General features: G+C 41.4%; 2 protein-coding genes across 3 annotated transcripts in view; one reads left to right on the top strand and one right to left on the bottom strand.

The window, feature by feature from the left end:
- Window positions 1-704: 704 nt before the first annotated feature.
- Window positions 705-3940, bottom strand: LOC306778244 (putative gluconokinase). Of its 2 annotated transcripts, none has more exons than XM_079269686.1 (6): window positions 3877-3940; window positions 3537-3597; window positions 3099-3129; window positions 2920-3006; window positions 2117-2160; window positions 705-1586 (listed from the first exon to the last, which is right to left on the bottom strand). In XM_079269686.1, exons 2-6 carry the CDS (start codon window positions 3572-3574, stop codon window positions 1223-1225), a joined length of 564 nt encoding a protein of 187 aa, XP_079125812.1. In that variant the 5' UTR covers window positions 3575-3597; window positions 3877-3940; the 3' UTR covers window positions 705-1222. The 2 variants fall into 2 exon arrangements, with proteins under 2 accessions (XP_079125812.1, XP_079125811.1); XM_079269685.1 differs by having other exon boundaries at window positions 3730-3932.
- A 1752-nt stretch (window positions 3941-5692) lies between these two features.
- The window catches only part of frmd3 (FERM domain containing 3), a gene marked incomplete at both ends in the record, with an annotated part of 46867 nt that continues 36543 nt past the window's right edge, over window positions 5693-16016 (top strand). Inside the window, one exon of the mRNA XM_079269927.1 lies at window positions 5693-5797. Within this exon, the coding sequence (XP_079126053.1) occupies window positions 5693-5797 (105 nt within the window). The remainder of the gene's footprint in view (window positions 5798-16016) is intronic.

The following is a 16016-nucleotide window of genomic DNA, read 5'->3' as shown; positions in this document are numbered from 1 at the left end:
GTATGTGTGTGTGTGCGAGTCTTCTGAAGAGGCTCATAGATCAGGAAATGGGAATCATGAAACCGTGACCTGATCTGACCTTTAGTATGGTATCAAGCTATTGTCAGAGGAGCTAGACCAAGTGTGCAGCAGTTAAGAGTTAAAACTAAACCTTTAATCCTTCTACTGCATCGTATTCAGTCTGAAGATTGCACTTTAAGATGGGTTTGTGCATTTGGCAGGTGGTGTCAGCGCATTAGAGCCGTTTTGACTGATCAAATGATACAAAAACATGGATTTGCAGTCATTTGCAACTAAACTTATCCATGCATTTGCTGATATTTAAGTGCCAGAAACTTCAGCAAAGCCGCTTAGATTTTTTTTAAATCTATTGAGCAGACGAGAGAAACCTGTAAGGCTGAAGGGGGAACAGGTGGATCATCTTGAGTCATGTGGAACGATACAATTGTATTAAGTTAAGTAGAATTAGTCAAGAAAGTGTTAAATAATTATAGATAGCTGTAGAAACATTGCATGTGTGTTTCCACGGGTCTGTTGTCCAGGAGCTAATTGTGTCTCTAGAGTCTAAACCAAACTGAACTAAATCAAACTTTCAGGTTTTAAGAAAAGCATTCTTTTCTGAAATGTAAATGAGTTCCCTATAGAGCTGAAGTGATTAGTTACTTAATAGGTACAATTAAATATTAAACATGGGATTGAAAAACTTGAGGAAATACAAAAGTTTATTTAAATTCCATCGTCCCGTACTGAATCAACACAATACAGTGACTACGAAAAATATGATCTCATTGGTAAAATCCTTTAAAATACATATATTCTGTGCAAAACATTTTAAAAAGCCTTTGTTGTTCTTTTGTAAGACAAGATTGGTCCTCATAACATGCCGTCAAAATAAAAGTAAAAAAATGACTATGTTCAAAAAGAGTTATTATCCACACTACATTTAACTGCTGGTGTGAACTTCTTGCCTTTTTCTGCATGGCATACTATTGGAGGTTTATATCTCATTTGCACCAAAATAAAGCACAGTCCAAATTCAAACCTTTGCAACAAGAACATAGTGGAATGGCACTTTCACCACAGGATCATAAAGATTCTCTACTGAAGCGCCAATAGGAAGATAAAATCAAAACTCCCGCTACTGCACAAGCTTCTCTGTGGCTTTGCCCCACAACTGAAAAGGTGCTTTATTCTCAGACGTGAACTAGATATGGACTGTGGTTTATGTTGACGAATTGAGGCGAACGATGTGCGTCTGGACCTCCACGGCAATGTCAGTGACGCTCCTGCTGATCGCCAAAGGCAACACGTTCTCTTCATCCGACGGAGGCTCTAAAACGTCAAACTGGGAACGCAGCAGGTCTGCTTTCATGTAGTGTCCCCTCCGGGCCACCATCCTCTGCTGAATAAGATCGTAGTCGCCGTGTAGGAAGAGAAAAAAGACATCAGGAGGGGCTGGAGGCAGGCTATTGTGGTCTGGACCGGAGGAGGAGTCCAGGGCTTTGGCGCCATAGAGCAGAATCTGTCTGTACAGGCGTGTCAAAGCGGAGCACGTCACAAGAGCGTCAGAGCGGGAACACCGTCCTCTGGGATGGGAAGACACAGAATGCAAATAGTTAGTGAGGGAAGACTGCTGAACTGAACACCGTAATGTTGTGTGGACATGAAAGAGGAGAACTCTGTTCACAAACAGCTACAGGGAAGAAGGAGGTGAAGAGAGAAAAGAAGGGATACAGGGACGAGCGGATAAAGGCTGACTGAGTGTGGAAGAGTTGGAAAAGATCCTTTGATGTCGCCGCAGTCGTTTTAAGCGAGCGATGGCATACTTCTCAGCTCTCTACACTCTCGCTCAGTTAATCTGTTTTTACTCTCCCAAGCTCCCTTTCCTCACTCCCTTTTCATTTTTAAAACCAGCTTTGATAGTTTTGATCTTTTTTTCCACGCCTGCATATATCCTAACCTCACTGCTCGGCTCTTCAGCTCCCTCTCACTAAAACACACACCATCTTCTCCATTTCTGTCCTTTCAAAAAGTGAGTTGCGTCTTCGGTACAAAATGTTCACGCGAGTGTGCACGATAAACAGTCTGTGTGTATGAAAGGTCTGTTTGCTTTTACCTCTCAATGACTTCATGTAGTTTGAGAAGCCACGGCAACCTGTCCTGAAGAAAAACACCACAACTGTTTTATTTGACTTAAGTCAAAGAGTCTTTAAAAGAACCAATCAGGGAATCAAACAGAGATCAGACAGACGTGGCAGCACTAACGCATCTTTGATTACACAGCAATCAGAAATAGAATCAATCTTAACTTGGTAACAACTGATCTGGAGTAACAAGTATTTCACACTGATGTGCCTTTTAATATGACGAGCTGAACTCGAATGAGAGGAATCAAATCCTCTCATGTCCTGGTCGGTGATGCCAAGCTCAACCTGCCAACTCTAATACTGGCATGAAAGACATATGTTTTGCTGAAGCCTGACAGTAATCCCACATTTACAATCATTCTCAAACTGCCAACTGTTGAGTATTTTTAAAACATTGGACAGAGCAGGACCCGGGGTACTTCTACCGGACAATCAAAGCAGATTTCTGAGTGGGAGGTTATCATTAGCCACCAAACACCGCTACCAGAAAACTGCTGCCAAATGTTGCTCTGCCTGTGTAAGCTTGTATATTCAACATTGGCAGGCAGCCAGTCAATTGTTTGGAGGTCTACCTTTATTTTGAAAGTTAGCATGGATGGGAAAAAACGATAAATATTGAACAAAGTGAAGCCTTCTCCGGCCACTTGTTGAGTGAGTTCTCTGTGGCTGCAAGTCTGAGACAAAGATTTACTAATGACAGAAGAGAAATGGCTCACACTGTAAATGACTGACATTCAATTAGAGCTGACAAGACACACACACACACACACACCTGGTCTGTGAGTGGTTCACCACGAGCCATCTTCTCAATGTTCCCCTGTGGGTGGAAGTGATCCCCTTCGTGCAGGGGCCAGCCCATCTGATGGGTGCATACAAACACATATATGCAGTGTTAAGTCATACTGTGTGCAGATACATTATGGAGGTGTGTTTAAGCATGGATCAATTTACCTTTTCTGACAGGAAGGCACCTAAGGCGCTTCTGTATAAGAAGAGGGGGAAGAAATAACAGACAGATTTGACACAGCGCAATAACACCTGATCTACTGCTTAAAGCAAACACTTTACTGACACAGATTTGCTGTAGTTAAGCGCTTAAATCATTTGCGGGTGAACTGATTAATCGGTGAGTGAAAACGAATCAGCAATTATATTGATATTCTACAATGTTATACTGACTTGAATATCTTAGATTTTCGGATATTTGGCGGATAGAACAAGTCATTTCAGGCCATCACCCTGGGCTTCAGGAAACTATTTCACCCAAAGCATTCACACATATTGTTTCCCATGTGACTCAAACTCAAATATGCTCTTTAGTCAATGAGCTTCTTATGGAGGCTTGTAAGGCTTCCCTACATCGATCAACAGACAGTAGGCTATACATACTTTCCGCAGCCCGAGACTCCCATAATGATGTAGATCATCCTGTATGTGGGTCTTCACACCCCTGAAGGAAGAACAATCACTTTATAACAGTTTACATGAACTTGCAACTCGGCAGGATCGACACATCTACACATGCGAACATCTCCACCATAGAAACATGTAGCAATAATATAAGCGCACCTGTGTAACCTACCGCGGGCTTCCGTAACGTCAGGTAGTAACAGCCTTTAATTAATACCAAACCCCTGCACGGGTGTGGCCTACCACTTAGCACATTTCATTCGTATTAAAACAATAACATCTTACATACTGCACGTTACCGATGCAAAAGTAATCTTACGGTCTACGTCAGGAGGAGCAGGTGAGTAATATATATACTACTTCCTGACAGCGGCTCGTTGCTTTGCCACAGCACGTGAGGACGCAGCACGCACGCCGGCTACGTTTGCACTTAAAGAGACAGGGTCCCGTTCAGGATACGTTGCAGCCATGCAGTCTACGGTTACAGTTGACTTCATCATTGCTGCAAATAAAATATATCCTCACAGTTAAAATGAGGTTTGACTGCAGCTGTGTGCATTTTTTTAAACACCTTCAATATTCTTTCTCAAAATCAAAAGTAATTTACCTTTCATGTGCTCCAAGCCTAGGAATGTGTACATTTTAAAATGATTTCACTAATAGCCTTACCACTTGTTTTAATTACCCTTAATTAAAAGAACATAGTTCATAAAGTCCGCGAGTGAATAAATAAAAAATCCACAGGGCTGGTGATTTACATTCACCAGCTGCCAATCTGACACCGCACACGTGGGATCATAATTATAATGTGTGGAAAGAGACGGATAGAGACAGGGACCGCATGACCTCAGCAGACACTCAGATCTCCGTGGTCGACTCAGCAGACACTTGAATTTGAGTGCACCTATGCTGAAATTCACGTTAAACACATTCAAACGGAACAGATCGGGAGCGAGCGAAGGATTTTGCAAAGTTAACGGAGGGATTAACGTGAGACAACATCTGGTTTCCATAATAAGATGTCAACTAACCGTACATACAAATTTCATTATGTGGAAATAAGATTAAATTAATTATATTTACTTTAAGTACAAAACATGTTACCTGCATCTCATCAGTTAAAGGGAAAATACAACTACATTTTGGATGAAGTGTCTTTATTCTTTGATTTGAGGGTTGCTGGAAAGATAATTAACCTGTGGTGAAATGATTTTGTAACTATGAACCATTTCTTCTAAAATATAATCTGAAATTAGACACATTGTCTCATGAATGAGATTTTGAAGGGCTTTAATTTTGAAATGCTACATCAGAATGTCCTGGTTGTCTCTGAGTGACACCTTGAGGTGGTCTGCTATTCACCTGGAGTGAAATTATTGTAACTATGTACCATTTCCTCTAAAATCTAATCTGAAATTAGACAAATTGTGTCATGAATGTTTGAGCAACCCTCAAATCAAAGAATAAAGACACAACTTCGTTGTATTTTCCTTTTAACTCACGAGATGCAGGTAAGATGTTTTATACTTGATGTTGATATCATTAATTTAATCTTATTTCCACAAATGCAATTTACGCTTGGTTGACATCCTATTTTGGAAACCGGATGTTGTCTGACGGTAATCTTTCCGCTAGCTTTGCAAAGTCCTTTGCTCGCTCCCGATCTGTTCCGTTTGAATGCGTTTACCGTCAATTTCAAATTTAAGTGTTGCTGGGTTGACCACGGAGATCCGAGTGTCTGCTCACCTGACCGCAGTAGAGAGAGAGAGAGAGAGAGAGAGAGAGAGAGAGAGAGAGAGAGAGAGAGAGAGAGAGAGAGAGAGAGAGAGAGAGAGAGAGAGAGAGAGAGAGAGAGAGAGATCCACCAGTGGGCAAGGCAATCCAACAGTGGGCAGGCACGGATGCAAGCTCTCCTCCCTCTTGCTCTGTTGCATCCATCCATTCTCTTCTCTATCCATCCCATCCACCTATTAATTCCCAAAGGCGTCACAAGGGGTGACAAGACCCGGCTGAGAGGCAATTCGTGCGCATGCCTGAGCCCTCCGCTTATGTATGTTTGCCTACGTATGTGCATGCGTATCTGGTCTGCCCGTGGATCCGCTGACATGAGGAGCTGAAACAGAACCGACAGAAGGATGAAAATGCTCCGGTTTCGCAGCCCAAGCATCCGCTCGTTGGACCAGGAGGTCCTCTGCACGATCCGGTTACTGGACGACACCGAAATCTCCTGCAGCATCCAGGTAGACGAAAGCCTTATCCATCTCATGTATTGTCCTCTTTGATCATTGCAAATGTCACGTGGACGCAGTAAATCAATTCTATGCGTGAATTGAACTACTCTCGATATAAGGCTGTGACAACCCCGTTTATTATCACTTATTACGTCGTTTTGAACGCGCATTGTGCCTCTATAGTTTCCATGCTGCTGTGATTTACTGGAGAGGGCGCATGCTGTTTGCTCCATACCTTCTACATGAGGTATGCAGCAGTAGAGAGAAAAAAAAGAAGCCATGATCCGTGCACGTGTGTTGATGTGACCCACATGGAGAGAAGTTTGGATGAAGTTTGATTCATCATGGCAGAGAAAATGATGGAGCTGATGGGTGTGGTGGTGATGATAGTGATGATGATGATGATGATGGGGGCATAGAGGACTGCTGTTTGGGATATTTATTGTAATCAGCTGTGTGAAGCTATGTGTGTGTGTGTGTGTGTGTGTGTGTGTGTGTGGGGGGGGGGGGGGGGGGGGGGGGTGTGTGTGTGAGCGATAGACAAGAGAGAGAGAGGGGGGGGGGGGGGGGTTAGACAGTTGAGCTTACTTGTGTGTTTTAACGTCTGTTGTGATGTTGTTTCCGGCCAGCTGGCCCTGCCTCCTGTATAGCACTCAGCCGATTAGCAACTTCTTATAAATTCTTGAAAGGTAGACTATTTGGAAACACAGGGTTGTTATTGACAATAATTAACTCTAAACTTCTCAGAAAAAAACTCATCTTTTTCTTTTGGAATTATCAGGTTCAAATCGTTTATCATCCTTTGAGACTGAGACTATATGTGTAACAGAGGACATCTGCAACCCATGAACAATCTATACTTTCTTTCAAAATGAGAGGTAGTCACAGTCCTTTACCTTTATTGAATACAGAGGAACCATACCAACAAAAAGGACGATTCTATTCATTACCTGCCTTTTCATTTCTGGCTCAATGTGTCACACATGACATCATGTCATCAGGATATTAAAAACGTGATATAGTCAGCAGATGGATGAAGGTGTAACCCCACCATCTAAAACTGAAATGAAACCTGACAGCAGGCTTTAACTATTCCCATTTGTGTTCTAATATTGAACCTTTTGGGCAGCCTGAACAAAGGAAAACACAAGTTTCCCCGTGTTTCCCAAAACAAATTAGATCCTGTGTGGCTCCTGGGCCCCTCCAGGCCTGAGCTGCAGCTGCTGCCTGAGAGATACAAGTAAAACCCTGTAAACCTGCCTACATATGACGCATGGTTATAAAGCTCATACGTGTTCAATCAAGAACAGTGCATAAAAACGTGTGCAACGCTAAACAGCATATTGACACTATGCTATTCTAGTAAACTACATTCCGTCTTCGGCATTGCACCAAATTCTTAGCTTGTTGACAACCCAGTGAGTTGAAGAGAGTTGAGAGCGCAGAGAGTGAACGCAGCTCGTCTCATACTGAGCCACCTGCAGAAAAGGTTGTAAGCTGCCTCGTGCCCTGTTGTCCGACCCTGAAACACCGAAAGCACTCTGCCTGTCGAACTAACTGTCTCGCTGGTCTCCTACATGTAGCCAATCAATGATTTACAAAAAACAACAAAGTGCACCGCGAGAGAAGGAGGGAGAGGCAGCCAGAGGTTGCGTCTTGTTTCTTCGTGTTGCAGCCCTCACATGCATGTAAACCTGCGTGCTTGTGTGTCTCTCAGAGCACAAACGTGTGTTAAAGTCTGTGTACGCATCTGAGAACATCAGAGTCCTGGCTCTTCACCAAGACATGCAAGAGGTTGTGGAAGTGTGCAGTTCTTTTTAGCTGTGTGTCTGTGTGCGCGCGATAAGGAAGTGGACATTTATGTTTCTAGCTGACTGCCTTTTCCAGGGCTTTCTTGAATAGCTTTGTGTTCCGGTGCTGAGCTGCTCCTTCCTACATATTTCATGACATCCTGTGCTCCTCATGCTACACTTCTGCTGCTCAACAACGTCCCTTCTCCTCTTCCCACTCTGCGGAGACTTCCATCTCTTTACTTTGCTTGTTGTTTTTCGCTCTGCGTTATCCCCGTCTGTCTTTCTTGTTTTGTCTGGGCTGCTTCTCTCCACTGTGCTGAATATGTAGGTCAGGATGAAATGCCAAAGACAACACTACGGTAGATTGATTTCCATCTCAAAGATAATGTGATAAGATTGTTCTTTAATTGTGCATGTGAACAAATAAGTCAGAAGTTATTTGCTTGAAGTGAGGCGTCGATGCCCTTGTTTCCTTTATCTTTCCTCTCAGGCATCAGGAGAGAGGTCTCTGTGGGGGGATGGCTCTGCATGGATTACATGAAGACTTTAAAATATCTTGAAAAGCAACAAACAATAAGTGTGAATATTTTTAAGGCAAGAAACTATGCAATTTTGCCTAAAAAAAATGAATGAAGATTGATGGCCGGAATGGTCACTCATGTCTCATTACTGCAATGTAGAAAAATAAAGCAGCGTTCAAGAAGAAGGCAGTTCACACTGCTTTGCAGAAGACGTGACAGAACAATATTCTATGAAGAAAGACATATAAATGGGACATTAAGAGTGAAATGAAAGATCAAATAAAGCAGGTCAATGCAGGAGTTTTAAGAGAGGTGTTGGAGCAGACCTCAAGTTGTCTTGGAGTTTCTTCCAGGAGATGACAATTTGTTTTGGTCAAATTTTGAAATCAAGATCTTAGATTTAAGTCAACACTCGTGAAGTGATGTCGTAGTTTTCTTAAATGCTACTGGATATGGTAAGAGTTGAAGATGTACTTTCACATTGCACACACAGTGAGGTGCAGACCAGAGTGAGCATCAATGCAAAATAAGGACATGCCACATGCCAAATCTCCTCCAGCACACCTCCAAACGTTCCCTCGACGTAATCAGGGTGATCTGTGGCTGTTTCCTTTTATACAATTCATCGCTGAGAAATTGCCAGAGTCACCAACTCAACAAAACATTATCAACATCCTTTATACACATATCATTACTCTTAGTTGAAACAAAAACGGCAAGAGAAAAATTAGTTATAAATACTGAACACAACATTAGAATGATCTTTACAGAATATCTTGTAGCAAATATTGTCTTTTAACACGAAAACATGAAGTATCCGTTTTCAAACAAGACTGAAAGAAGCAATAGGAGAGGTTTCAAAGTGATTTTAAAAGTAAAGAATGATGATGCTGAACACATACTATGTATCAAGGAGAGCTGGATGTGTTTTCACTGTTCATGAACAGACTTTGAGATGCATATCTTTGTTTTTGAAAATATTTCACGTTCTGGGTCTTGACACACGGCGACAGCCTACAGCAGGCGGAGCATAATTATTTTTAAGTTGTTTACTGTGACTGAGAATAGCTTGAGAGCAGAATATAAGGCAGGTAGAAAGGACGTGTGTGTGTGTGTGTGTTGTATGTGTGTCTACAGCCTGCGGGGTTGAACGTGTCAGCCTGCTGCTCTCATGTTCAGAGGTAATGCTGAATCAGACCTGCTGCAGGAGAGACAAGTCAAGATCAATACAGTACCCTCCTCTACTTTCAGCTCCTCCACCCTTCATCATCCACTCCTTTTCTCTTCATCCTGTCCTTCTCATTTGTCCCTCTCTTGTCCTCCCTATCCTGCTCTGCCCCCCCACCCCTACTTATTCTCTGCTCCACTTTCAGCTTCGTATTTACCACCTTTTTCTCACTTTCTATTTTTACATCTCTCATCTATATCCCCCCCCCCCCTCTCTCTCTGTCTATCTCATTGCACCCTTCTCTGTGACACATCATGTATAATTAAGGGAGATCACTGTTCTTCATGAGGCCAACATCAGTCAGCTGTCAGCGATGCGCCACACCACGAGTGTGTGTGTGCGCCTATATGTGTGTGTCAGTGTGTTCTGAGGGTGGGTTTAACCATGGCTCACTTGAATGATTTAAAAGTAGCCACTGAGCCAAAGTTCTGCCATTACGGACATTACATTTCCATACTGAGCGAGAAATGACTGCTTGGTATTATAGCTTTCGTTAACTTGAACTTTTGAAAGCTTGAAATATATCCTGCTGATTGCTCTGTTTCCAGTGGAAGTCTCCTCATCGATACATTGCATAAGAAGCATATGGATGTTTTTCACTGCATCTGCCTTTTATTTGGTCAAGAGTGTGTGTGTGTGTGTGTGTGTGTGTGTGTGTGGGTGAGGTGGTGTCGACCTTTTATTTACTTGCTTTTTTGTTGCTGTGTGTGTCTGTTAGTGATTCTGAGGCAGTGCTTTTGTTTTGGCTGGTAGGCATTCCTTGAAACAGGTTATAAATAGCATCAGTTTTTCTATTCTTACTCCGCTTTCCGGGGCCTCTTTGATGCTCCTCCGAAGATGACTAAAGAAAAATAATCCTTTTTCCGACTTGTGCTCGCCACTGAGAGGAGGCAGAGAGAGATGAGACGGCGGTAAAGATGAGGAGGAGAGAAACATCAAAAGAAATGGATGAGGGTGAAAGAGAGAGAGATGGTTGATGAGACAAAATATCCGATGACATGGTTGGTCACATTACATGAGCTGAGAGGATGATGGCAGCAAATCAACAGGGTGTAGGAAGGAGTAGGAGAGGAAACGAGGTGGAGCGGCAGAGGGAAAAACAGATTACTGTAATCAGATTAAAACATGAAACAGATTTGAAACGAGACTGGCAGACGGGGCAGATATAGAAAATCGAAGACAAGCTGTAGAGAAAGAGGAAGGGGTTAACCAGAAAAGAGGGAAAGTGTAAAAAAAACGGGCCAAATGTTGATAGAAATTAATCTACAAAGAGGTGGACATAGTCAAAGAATGAACATCAGAGAAGAGAAAGTAAGAGGTCAGAGGTCACACACGGTGCTGGTTGATATTCATTGTCTTGCTCAAGGGAACTGCGGCATCACTCCTCACTCATTTTCACCATGCTGGGTGATAACCATTGCACACATATTTAGAATAAGATATTTTCAGGCATAATGCAGAAATTTGACATCTAGGCCTACTTACGGTACTTTAATATGTGATTTGAAGTTAGCTCATGATTGAGATTTTGAAGGGCTTTAATTTTGAAATGCTACATCAGAATGTTCTGGTTCTCTCTGAGTGACACCTTGAGGTGGTCTACTATTAACCTGTTGTGAAATGATTTTGTAACTGTGCACCATTTCCTCTAAAATCTAATCTGAAATTAGACAAATTGTCTCATGAATGAGATTTTGAAGGGCTTTAAAGTTATGGACGTCTGCATTTATATAAAGCACAGAATACATTGTCATTTGTTAGAATTCCTACGTAAGTCAAGAGTTGTGTTTACTCCCCTCACTCTCTCATACTGCTGTTTTAAAATTTGGTGAAAAAAATATATATTTCAAAGAAAATACATTAAAAAAAAGACGTGACCTTAAGTCATGAGCATGGTTGATAGAAGTCCCGTTTTTCTCCATTTTCAATCAATAAATTGTCTGTGGTTTCTGAAGTCAATATTCTGTTCAAAACAGCTGAGCCAGCGTACTGGAGGTAACAAGTTTGACATTTAAATGAATTTATTTATCCAGGATAATCCACTCAGCATCGATATTGCATTGAGTCCTGGGCCAATATTATACATAATTAAACATTTATAATGTAAGTGGATACAGAGAAAACTAGGTTTGTGTGACTATATCATCATCTTCATCACAATCATCATCAGTGTGTGGTGTATTAACCTCTTTTCCTGTCGGATTTACACACCATTACTTATTACAGTTAAACATCAGAAAAATGAGAGTCAGCACATACAGCGATAAACCCACTCATTTGACCAAATGACATGCAAAAAAGCAAGCAAACACATGAACCCATAGGTTATGTTGTGATGGATTGTTTGTTCGCCACAAAATTCTGAACATCCTGCGGTGCGAAGATAAGACAACTGCTCCAATGCATCCACAATGTGAACACACTCATAGCAGCAGCAGCAGCGTTGTAGTTACAGTCATGCCGGCATCATCATCGCACGTTCTCTCTGCTGTGAGTTCGTGTCCAGCCGCACAGAGCGAGAGTGATGGAGAGCCTGTATAATGGCATCGGGTTCTAGTCCATATGTGGATGATTTATGGCTCTGCCTCTATAAGCTTATTAGGATGTGTGGCCAGCCGTGACTGTCGGTTCACGTGACGCGTGTTCATTTGTGCAGGCCTTGTGTGCACACGTATGTGTGTATGTGAGCGTCTCCGCAGTATTGTAGGTGATGATACAGTAAGAGGTTTTTCTCCTTTCACACTGGAGGTCACAGTCCCCGTTATGTGTGCTGCTCACAGGGATGGGAATGATTAGGGTCATAAGTTAATGAGTTAAATGGTAGCGTATAATTATAGATACAATCATTCAGAACATTATAACATTATATCACATTAGATTAGTGTTTCCTAAATTTATACTGACACCAGCAATTAGCCACTCTGCTGGGTGCGGAAGAAGACCATGTTTCTTACGCGCTTCAATAAGGAGAATCCAGGCTGATTCACTGTTGGGTGAGGTTCCCGTTTTATTGAGCATTCGGTTGACAGATTGATTTCCTTTATATTGCAAGCAAGCCTGTGCGGTGATATGATGACTGAGTTGGATTTCTGGTGTGGCTGCCCAGTGAACACAAGCGTGCGAGCAGTAAGAACCGTGTGATCTCCCCGTCACCCGTGCATCATTAGCCTGCCTGTTGCACCTGTGCCCCGTGTAGAATTCACCTGCCGCACTAATCCACATTGCCACCCGTGGTTCATTTGAGGTAGGCTACCAATATAAACAGACATAAAAATACATAACTAATGGCTCCTACAATCTCTTTAAACTTCATCCCATGTAAACAAACAAAAATGCTGATGATAGACATCAACAGTTTGCACACCATATCAACGAGGCAGAATAGTGACAGACACAAGAACAACACAATTGACTTGAAACAAGAATAACAAGAAAACAAAACCTAAATGGTAAAATCATCAGTTAAGAGGGGTGATGGAGGTTAATACATTTTTAAAAACAAGACCAAAAGTCTACAGCCATGCTAGCGTCTGTGTTAACATCAGCATGCTAATATGCTCACACTGACAAGACTATGATGCTCATGTTTAGCAGGTATAATGTTCACCATGATCATTATAGTAGTTTAGCGAGTGAGCATGCTAACATTAGCTTATTATTGCTTAACACAAAGAACAGCTCAGAATTATGAGATTATCATTTTGTTTTGTATTTGGTCCTAAACCAAAGTATTAAATATTAATATTAATATTAATTAAACAACAAGCAGCGTTTAACTTGGCCAGGGCACCCAGGGTCCTAGTGCTTGACTCGTAGTGGTCAAAGAGTCACGATCGAACCAAACCTGATTTTAGACGGAAACCAATGCTTATTGTTATTATGACGAACAACATCTTATTTAGAATAAAAAACAACACTCATTTAAACAGAGAATTTAAAATTTGTTTGTTTTAATTTGTAACTTCTTGCATTTTACTTATCAGTGGACAACTATTTTGGTTCGATCAAGACAGTTGTGGAAAAACATGTCTTGAAGGTATTTACTATGAACTTAAAAGACTCGTTTATCCAATTGAACAAAAAGACATTATTTTAACCTGTTTCCAAAGTTGCAACTCTTTACTCTTCCTAATCAAACATGGCGTATGTATGTAGCTGTATGGCTATGCATGATTTGCATGACCTCAACCAATATTTTTATTGTCAGTTATTCTTCATTTACCATTTTTATTTTCCATGATTTTATATTTTCGTAAACAATAATCTGTTTTTTTATTGCTTGTGTCATTCAAAACAAGCTTGTTACTGGTGTTTTCAGCCGCAGCAGTTTTCAGCTAAAATGCTCTATAAACCTTTTGTACACGACCAAACAGCACCAAACAGCAAGCGGGGTAGCAAGATGGAGCCTTCAGCAGCTACAGAGACAGACATTTCCCTCAGTAGTTGGTAGAGCCCAAAACAGAGCTAAAAACAGAATGAACATTGGACTTACATTCAAAACTTCAAATGAATGAAAATATTTTTTCCGTAACTGCTCTATGTGTAAATAAGAAACTGTTTGCGAACAAGTTCACATGTCAACTTGTCCATGTTGTGTTTCCACTGCCAGTGGTCAAAAAAAAAAAGAAATCTGTTATTGCTGGAAAATACCTTAAAAACAGAGTTAAGTGTTTTCAAACCACTTTCCGTTTTTTTAAGCGGGAAAGAGATTTATCTTTCATAGAAAAGGTATTCCTCGTAGCGGGGCATTGTGCACTATCAAGGACAAAACTTACTTGAAGTCAGTAACTTTACTAGATGTTTTTTTGCAAATTTACAGAGATGCAGGAATAAATAATTGATTCCGTGTGTGTTTTTACACTCATTATGCTGATAGTTTCCTATTTATTTTTTCCTTAAAGCTTTTCTTTGCTTGGTCTCCGTCTGGTTGCTTTATGTGGAAAAAATGGTAGCGGATAGATAGACACACTCGAACGTACACGTCAAAGTGCACTTTGCTTCTGCTAAACTGAATTCACTCTACTCCGAGGCTCTATTTAAAGTGTGTGTATGTGTCTGTGTGTTCAAGCGAGGCAGAGAGAGGAGCACTTTGCCGTCATTAGGTGAGATCATGTAGAGACAGGATGACCGGGTTAATTTTTAATGCCCAGCCTTTGGATGTATAAAATATGTATTCAGCCCTTGTTGGACATGACATAGACTCTTTATTCCTCTCTTTCTCTCTGCCTCGCTCGCCTTAGTCAATCTTCCAATCTCTCTTTCATTCACTCCTTTTTTAGCTCTGTCTTTGCCGGCTCTCTCTCCATCCTCGCGGTGTGTTTGGCCCTGCTTCACTCTCTGTCTGGTCTTCTCTCTTGGCGTTGATGATCTGGCCAGAAACGGCTTGCAGCGTGACTGTTTTCATTCTGCTTCTGCTGTTTGTCTCCTCCCTCAGTGTGTGTGTGTGTGTCTCTCTGTCTGTTTGCTCTTCAGATTGAACAGCTTAGTAACACTGTTGTCATGGATCAGCCGAAAATCCAAAAAAGATGTAGACAGACAAACCCCCCCCCCCCATACCCACACACAGACACACAGACACACACACACACACACACACACACACACACACACACTCACCGCAGGCAGGCCAGCATGGAGACACAGACGATCACAGCTACACCCACAGGGGGACACACTTGATTCCGGCTTACTTGTGTCAAAGTGATATGACAGTGAACCTGAACCAGCCAATAGGGACACGGTGTCTCTGAGATCAATAACAGCTGACAATGTGACAAATGTCACATACATCCACCTCGGTGGGCTGTTGATTTTTTTCAATACAGTGTTTTTCAATACAGTGTTAATCAATCAACTCGTTACACACAGAAAAAGCCTTTACATTACTTTGTTAATGACGTGACCGGCGGAAGTAATTAGTTATATTTGTCAGTTTTGTGCCTTTTAAATAACTTTAAATCCTCAACACATGCATGTCACATATTATTGTCATGTTTAGAAATAGAAAACATTTATGCTTTCGAAGCAGACAGTCTACATTTTGGAGGGATTTACTGACTGTCACCAGCTAGCTTGATGGTAGCCTCTCCAGCTGTCTGAACAAAACCAGGTGACTCAATGTAGGTTCAACAACGTTAGCTCACCAACTAACTAGACATTAAAATAAGACAACTTGTGTGAATTACTTTTCTGGTAGAGGCTAACCACATCCAGCTCCAAGCTATTTGACACTGTAAGAGACAATCTGATATCAAGCCTCCATTTACACATCCAGTCATCTCAGCCAGAACAATTTGGCCCTAGCTGTCAAAGTAACGCAGCATTACTGGGATTAGTAACTCAAATGTAATTACTGAATTTCAAATGTTAAAGAAAAAAAGAAAAAATTGTTCTCGTTACTAAAGAAGTAATCACATAAGTGTAACATATTGCGAGGCCATGGGTGACTATCTAGTAACTATGCTATTCTGTTTGTGTCTGGCAGCCTACAGTAGATTGCAGAACAACTGGAGATGGTGTTTAGTTCAACATTGATATGATAATGTGCTCCGTGTAGCGTGTTTGTGTGGTTAGCCTATATATGAACTCCTTCTGTGTATTGCATGAAGTGCACTCGTTTTATTTTTAATTCTTCTTCATTGTTTGTTGCCTTGTGCGTTTAGTTTTCACTGCCCTCACTAAGTCAT

The sequence above is a fragment of the Melanostigma gelatinosum genome, assembly GCF_949748355.1.
Source record: "Melanostigma gelatinosum genome assembly, chromosome: 6".
NCBI classification, from domain to species: Eukaryota; Metazoa; Chordata; class Actinopteri; order Perciformes; family Zoarcidae; genus Melanostigma; species Melanostigma gelatinosum.
This window is presented reverse-complemented; position numbering and strand designations above follow the sequence as displayed.

Bases quoted from the DNA above. Each gene is read 5' to 3' on its own strand.
- LOC306778244 (XM_079269686.1), bottom strand. From the start codon at position 3,574: ATGATCTACATCATTATGGGAGTCTCGGGCTGCGGAAA. The intron at 3,130-3,536 runs GTATGTATAGCC...CTTCTTATACAG, and splicing joins GGAGTCTCGGGCTGCGGAAA to AAGCGCCTTAGGTGCCTTCC. The intron at 2,161-2,919 runs GTGTGTGTGTGT...GTTTTTCTTCAG, and splicing joins GTGAACCACTCACAGACCAG to GACAGGTTGCCGTGGCTTCT.